Raw genomic sequence first — 7639 nt, 5'->3', positions numbered from 1 at the left:
TGAAACCTATGAGTGTTTTGTAATTATGGAAAGTCCTTTCTTGGATTTTTGCTCTTCTAATTTCCGATGATTCCGTTATTTCAGTGCTTATTTTACTCTATATATCTCAAAAATTTTGCTACAACTCCGCATTCAAATTTCATTGTGATCCAAAATTTATGCATACAAGTGATTTGATTTGGTAAAAAAAGGTGACCGAAGAGGTCTGGATTAAGCAGTCACTAACAACAAGCTCAATGTATCAGTGTTCTCATTTCTTTGAAAAAAATCTTAAAATTGAGTATGCAATTTTTGCGCGGTAAGGAAAGTTAAGTTATGTTAAAATTAAAGAAGGATTAGAATTCTATCCATGAAAAGCGAAGGTTTCGTCGATCTTTTCTGAAAAAGAAAAAATTAGGGAAGGAACTGCTTAAGAGATTTTAAACCGGCCGGTTAAAAATAAGTTCAATTTTATCAGCTTGAAACTTTCTAGAATAATAATGGAATTGCTAAGGATCTCCGCTTACACTTTCCTTTCAAGCTAAACATTGGTTTCATGTGTGAGAGGTAAGTTTCAATACTACCATAAAAGAGACTTAAAAACCACTCGTGACTTCCTTCTCTAACCCTGTTTCATTAACCCTATTTTCAATATCCTACCTTGTTTAATTAACACCGCCTCTTAGAAAAAAATCTAACTCATTAGTTTTTTCTCCTTCTCTTTAAGAATTTTGCCTTTGTTATCTCTGAGAGAAATTTCGTTGTCGAGATACTTCGGCGAGTTGCGTATTTCTTCAATAAACTAAACGTAAAGTTTATAACAGTGATTGAAAAAAATTGAGAATAATAATTGGTCTGTATTGAAATGTGCGGCCCATCAGTAACAAATGGTTTATGAAGCGCTAGCGCGGTCAAATTCTGCAAACCCAACTCATTTTTGTTGCCATGTAGATCTGCTCTATGGCTCGAGACGCAGAGTCAATATTCCACCGTTTTGAGTATCATTTACCACATTCACCTCGCTTCACCCACGCGGACGTTAAAAAATCAGGAGCACTATGGTATAAGACTCTAACATGCTACAAAAGGCTTTGATCAGTAGCAGCTGGTGCTAGTGTTTGTATTTTTAATAAGGAAGATTTCTTTACCACCTTATTCATTTGACCTTATTAGCAATTCTTAAAATAATTGAAGATCGATCGTCAAGACACAAAATGAATGTCCTCCGAAGAAAACGACGACAGCTCCCTAAAGATGTGACTAAAGTTCTTTCAACGGTTCTAAAAGATCGCTTGCATTGAAGCAACACCTTGCACCTTGAAAGACATAATCATTTTTTTCATCGAAAGAAAAAACTTAAAAATGGAACGATCTAATTGAAGTGTTTGTCTTTGCAGCACTGAATAAATGTTCTTGTCAGGGTTCGTTAACACGTTCCAGTTATTTCCGTGGAAAAGTGATCATTTGCTCAATTGTCCAGAATTAAGACGATTTATTGTAGTTGAAAAGTGGCGACCATCTCAGACGCACCAATATTTGTGTAACTGATGAAAAGTCTCCGTTTGAAAACGCGACAAGGAAATACAACTTTAAAGGTTAATCAGCAAACAAAATTATCGGTCCGATTACGAGCTCTAACTGCATGATTTTTACTCGATATAAATATCACTGAACTTAAAGGACTTTAATTTTCGGCGAATAGCTCGAACTGAACCTGGAAATGGATGCTCGTGAATTATTTCTACTGCTGTCGCTGTCTCTAACTGTGACTAGTCTACAAGGTGATCTAAGCTTCAACGGCAAAGGATTTCAGGTTTTTCACACAAACTTTGCTGAAGAGCATGTGGAGAGGTACAAAGTTGAGATGTGGTTTCGAACAACAAAACATTCTGAAATGGTGTTGCTGATGATTCAAAATGGCGTCAGTCCGCAAACGTTGGTTGAGTTGCACGACGGAAAGTTACGGTAAGTTTTCACAAGACTCCTGTTGAAATTCCTTTACTAGTTTTTGAACAAGATAAAAAGTCAAACTATAATCTTACAGACAAATGCAACTGGCAAAAATTCAAATGAAACTTTCACCCACGAATGGCAGGTTAGAGTTTGAGGTCTGTATTCGTTTGTCAGTTAATCATTGCTTTTGCTATCCAATACGTAATTATAGGCTGATTTTGTTGGTTCTGTCAATAACGAATGTTGTATTCCCCGGTCGCGTTTTCAAACGAACTACTTTTGGAGTTCAGTGAATGCTTATGAATTATCTGGCACTTTTTTTTTTAACTTCACTCTGTTGTTTTGCTTCTGCCATTTGTAATCTCGCGAAAGTAACGCCCAAGTATATCCCGAACAGATGACATAAAATGCTTCATTTTCACTGATTTACACCTCTTTAATGTTTCACACTTCTAAGAAACGCCTTGCTTGAGGTATTTTACTCGGCGAAAAATGGATCTGGCGCCAAACGGGGTTAACATTACCATCAACCTACTGCTTTCAAAAGGTCTAGTTAAAAGTTTTTTTTTCCTGAAGCAGAGTTTTGCATTTCACTCAAACGAAAAGTTTGCTACTTTTTTCTCAAATTCCTACTGATTTTGTGAAAACGGGAAACCTTACGCCAAATGCAGCAAGCTAGCGCACTTTACCACGAGGTGGGAACTTGCACCTCACAGCGTAGATTCAGTGAAAAATCATTCATGTCAGTTGCTGCTTATCCTGTAGTTCTCTTGTTCTAGAGATGCTCGGACATAAATTATATTAAACTTCAAGGAACTCACTGCACACGGCAATGGCCACTTAAAAACAAGGCAACATTCGAGATAGTGCGAGTAGTACTGGTAAAATCCTTGGCCATCTTTAAGTGTCATTGGTCGTATACAAAGATCATAAGTATTCAATGACTAGCGAAGCAGATGCGCTTTCGATTAATAACATCTGAGCATCCCAACAAGTCAGTTTAGGTTTTATCATTTTACACTCTTCAGAATACACTAAATAATATTTCAAATGAAAGAAAGGTAGGTCAGGAATAGTTGGCGTCAGAATTGACGTGGCATAAACAAAGAGGTGTTTACCCCTTTAAATAGGTGTGTAGCCCTGTTTCAGATGTGACCAAACGGGCCACCAGTACAAAAAAGAGGAATTCATTTAAGTGAAGGTATTGGGAAATGCAGCCATATTGACACTAGATCGGTTCCTTTTCTTTTAGTGGAATGACAAATTACTTCAGTTCTACTCGAAATTTGACTCTATCAAAAAAGATTAGAATAAGCCTTTCAAATTTCTGCCTTTTTTTGCATATCTTATGCCTTCGTGTGATTTATTTCAAGCGGAGAATTACTGTGATATGTGATATTCTGCTCTCAATTTCACAAGACTTTTCTGGCACTTTTCGATTGAATGTCGTAACACCAATACCAGAGTAATTACAAGGGCCAATCGGAGGAAAGAAGGACTTAACATGGAGCCAATCAGAACTTAAGATATTTTGGTAACTGACTGATTGATTATGAGAGGATAGTACGAGATTTAACTCCAACACCCTAACATCAGCATTCTCCATACTATTCCTTCTACATTTGCTATGGCACTGACAAGGATAATTTCGTTAAAAAATGAAGAGCTTTTCAAGTTTGCGATTAGTTTCTTTATCCTCATGAGCCTAATGTTTGATTCAGCAGTGATACCTTAATGAAAAATTAAAGCCAGAGTTAAGTACTAGTCATATTGCGCAGTAAATACAGACAAAAGCAGTCTCGAACCACTCATTCCCCTCCAATCTATTATTTTAACGAGTTAGGGAAACCTGATCTCGATAGCGGCTACTTTTCACTCTGCTGTTAAAATCATGAGGGGAAGCCTCGCCACAAGGCAAAGCCGCCGTTCAGGAGTAATTTAAAAGTCTATGAACAGCTATGATGATGGATGAGGTCGTTCCATGATATCTAAAGCCAGCATGTGGTGTCACTATAGGGTATTGTGAAAACGAAAAATACTGATAAAATTGCATTTTGATTAAAAAAAAGTATTCATGCTATCATACCTCAACATGCAATTTATCATAAACAATATTACTTTTCACAGGCGAGACTTCGAAGTGACATGGAAAGATTTTCCAAATTCTAATGTTACGTGCGCGTTGGCTGCACTTACGCTTTCACGCTTCCCCTAAATTTCAGCTGTACAACGATTGTAACCAGTAAGGGTACGGGTAATAATAAAATTATGCGGAAAACGTGATGGAAATTGATACGAGACAGGTCTTCATTTATCGAAACTCTTAGAGGTGCGATTAAATCGATTAAACGCGTGCGCATGCGTGAGTTCTTAGGTGGTTGATCGATGGGTGATCGACCGAGGTTGCCACAATTTCTTGTTTTTTTTTATGTAGAAAAAATTGTTTTTTGCGATCAAGCAGCATTTTTTTCAGATTAATCTTCAGGCAAGGGGGTATCTGTTTGAAAAAGAAATTGAAATTGAATTCGAGAAATTGGCAAGGGAGAGAGTTCCCATATTGAAGGCGTAATTGGCCATATAGAATCCTCTTTGAACATTTGTCTATTTAGCTTTGCGCAGTGGCATCACCGTAGTCAGTGAGGTTCATCCGAGGCGCGGTTATTGCTGATTGAAAACTTTTCCCAATACCCCGCAAGATGGCTTGAAATACAGCCGGCTTTGCAATTTTTAACGGTCCATACGGACCTTACGTACTCCGAAAAAATTTTATACAAGAAAAAATTTAACCACGATCAGCCATAACCTGTGTCTGCTTAGCGCTGTGTAAAACTGCCGTAGGCGCCACAAGGTTATTTTACCGAAACAACACGGACAATTTTCATCTATGGCGCACGCGTTCTTGTGATGGCATCTCGAGGAAGCGTTTTAAAATTTTTGTAAAAGGATTAACATTTTATCGGCCCAATAGCTTTTCGGTTTCGAAGATTTTTGTTGACTGTAGGAATTAGTAAGCGCGGATTTGATTTATGCAGACGTGTTTTTACAATGCCGCAGGTATTCTGATACATATCAAATGAGCTGAACACTGCGAGTGATAATGCTTTGTCGGAGATAACAGAACTAGAATTCTTTCTTGTTCAAAACCAACTCTACCACTTTCATTAGAAATTCTAGTGTTTTGCGCCAGCTAGCACTCCTACATTAGGATCGATCAATTCAGTACAAACCACGGCATGCAAAACTTCCATGGTTTCGTTTTCTTACCCGACTGACTTCGAAAATGAGTGCTTTGGTCTGTTACTTATCAAAAGCTTCTTTACTGTTCATGATTAAAAACCTGACTCTGATATCATTTGGATTACATGTGAAAATAGCGATGTGAACGGTGAGGAGCGCACGGCAAAAGCTTCATGCTAAAAATGTTTTGATCATAGTTTTTTATTTTAATCCACACTCATCATAGTTATGACATTCATTCGACTCTACCGCTTAAGTGCGGTGAGCGCTTCTTCTTCGCGCACTTCGATTTAGGAAAGGATTCTTAACCCTTTAGAAAAATAAGAAATGCTTGAATTTCTTCGTAACTTCATAAAAAAACTGCCTCCTTTCCTTTGCCCCCCCCGCGAATACTGAAATTAAAATAGAGTTGCTGAAACAATCATTTTTCAAACACCCACGCAATAGTTCGAGCGTTTTCGTATGCCATGCTGAAACTGACAGGATCATGTTTTCGTTTCTCAGCGAAGGAGAATCTAGACGTAACATTTTATCAAAAGCTGAGTGCTGCTGGTTATGCAAATGATTCATAAAAATTTAAAACTTTGTTGAATTTGCATAACATTTAAAGAGTTCTTTGACTCTTTATTGAGACGCGGTTAACCGTGAACAAAACAACAGAAAGGAAATTTTCATTCTTCTTCGCTGTGTGTTGGCCGAAGTTTCTTAGTGGAAAGCTCGTTTAGTTTCTTCGGCATTAAAGGCCTACATATTTCCACACATTACAGATTTTTAAAAGAAGAGGAAAAAAAAAAGCAATTTCAAAGTTTACGCTCTCTCAGACAGCGGCTGCGATGCTGAAAGCGTGGGGTCTTTTCTTGTCGTGATTAACATAACACAAGCAAGGAAAGTCAGGTTTTCTTGTGTGACTTGCTCTCTTCAACAGACACGTGCCATGCATGAGCGATGTCGCTTTTTAACCCATTCAAAAACATCAATTGATTACGGGTGCTGCTTTGAAATTGATTGTTCCCCTTCAATAAGCCACCGACTTAGTACTAGAAACAGGCATATAAGCACAACTACAACGTGAAATAACTGAGAGAATTTTATTTTGTTATATGCATATCTGTATATTACATCCTCCGCTTATGTTACAAATATAATTTCATCATCTTATAAAATATACATATACACAGAGTGCTCTGCACCAATTTACATTAAATCAATTAATTTTTGAAGCACTTTGATTGAGCTTGATTTCAAGCTGAAATTCTTATTTGACATTATCTTCGCATAAGTAACAACATGATTTTAGCGATTTCCGCAGAACTGAAATAATGATTTTACATAATTTATTAAGAGCCTTAGGGGTTCAGATTAGAGAGGAAAAAAAATCCCCTTGGTTTTTTCCTTTGTCTCTGAGAATTTGACTATTTTTAAGGTTCAAATTTTAAATTTTAAATTCCACACAAAGTCGCCGTGGTTTGAATAGGCAGTTTCTGTCCAAGTTTCTTTATGTAAGATACAATGCTAAAGGTCTTCTTGACGACACTGTAGTTGGTGGTACAGTTGTGGCGGTTCAGATTCCTGCTCTTTGCATTTTCTCTCAGTTGCTCAGCTAACTCAGTGAAAAGAGTCTCAATGTTGTCGTCCCATTTAGCGGACGTTTCAATGTACAATAAATCCTCGAATTCTGCGAGATTTGCCGCAGATCTTGAATTCACCATTCTTTTAGCGCCTTTCAAGTCTGTTTTGTTACCGACCAGTACCTTGACGGCGTTCTTCGTTGTGTAACGCTGAACATCCATCAACCACTGAGGTATGCTGGCGAACGAGCCACGATTTGTAAGGTCAAATACCATGATGACAGCATCGGCGTTTCGGTAGTAGCTCTGTGTTATTGAGCGGTGTTTTTCTTGTCCAGCAGTGTCCCAGCACTGAAGTTTCACTTTATCGCCATGAATGTTCAGAATCTTCGAGTCCACATCAACGCCAACAGTCGAAGAGATGTTCTCGGCGAAGTATCCCTTGGTAAATCTTCGAATCAAAGACGTTTTCCCAACGCCAACATCTCCGATCACTAAAATTTTGAACAAATATTTGAAATCATTTCGGGATATGTCCTCCATGATTTTTTCTCCTTCTCCTTCAGCAGTTGTTTTCCTTTTTTTTTCTTCGTGACTTCAGAGATGCGCACAGCTCAGTTCCAGTGTGTATACTGAAAAGGAAGCGTAAGCGCTCGCATTTTATACTCGGCCTTGCCCAGCGGTATGTCAAAGCTTACAGGGTGTTCACTGTCGCGAGGTCATTGTTTCCGATTCAATGCACGTAATTTCCTCTAGACACTCCTTAGGCACATTGCAAACGCATTATTATTCTAAATCAAAGATATACAAAGCTCTGTGATGAGTCCCTCGAGGAATTATTTGTTTGCCAACAAAAATAGCTGGCGCGTGCCACACTCGATATTGCTCAAAACATATGTTTA

General features: G+C 38.0%; 1 protein-coding gene and 1 non-coding gene across 2 annotated transcripts; one reads left to right on the top strand and one right to left on the bottom strand.

Moving 5' to 3' along the window:
- The first annotated feature begins 4539 nt into the window (after positions 1-4539).
- On the top strand, positions 4540-4677 carry LOC113678051 (U4 spliceosomal RNA). The gene has a single exon (XR_003446842.1). It is a non-coding gene; the product is annotated as a U4 spliceosomal RNA (small nuclear RNA).
- Positions 4678-6238: 1561 nt separating this feature from the next.
- Positions 6239-7639, bottom strand: LOC113678049 (ras-related protein Rab-30). The gene has a single exon (XM_027194921.2). The coding sequence runs from the start codon at positions 7278-7280 to the stop codon at positions 6609-6611; it is 672 nt and encodes a 223-aa protein (XP_027050722.2). The 5' UTR covers positions 7281-7639; the 3' UTR covers positions 6239-6608.

This window comes from Pocillopora damicornis, chromosome 3 (genome assembly GCF_964200805.1).
Source record: "Pocillopora damicornis chromosome 3, jaPocDami1.2, whole genome shotgun sequence".
NCBI lineage: Eukaryota > Metazoa > Cnidaria > Anthozoa > Scleractinia > Pocilloporidae > Pocillopora > Pocillopora damicornis.
This window is presented reverse-complemented; position numbering and strand designations above follow the sequence as displayed.

Coding starts and splice junctions, on each gene's coding strand:
- LOC113678049 (XM_027194921.2), bottom strand. CDS start 7,280: ATGGAGGACATATCCCGAAATGATTTCAAATATTTGTTCAAAATTTTA.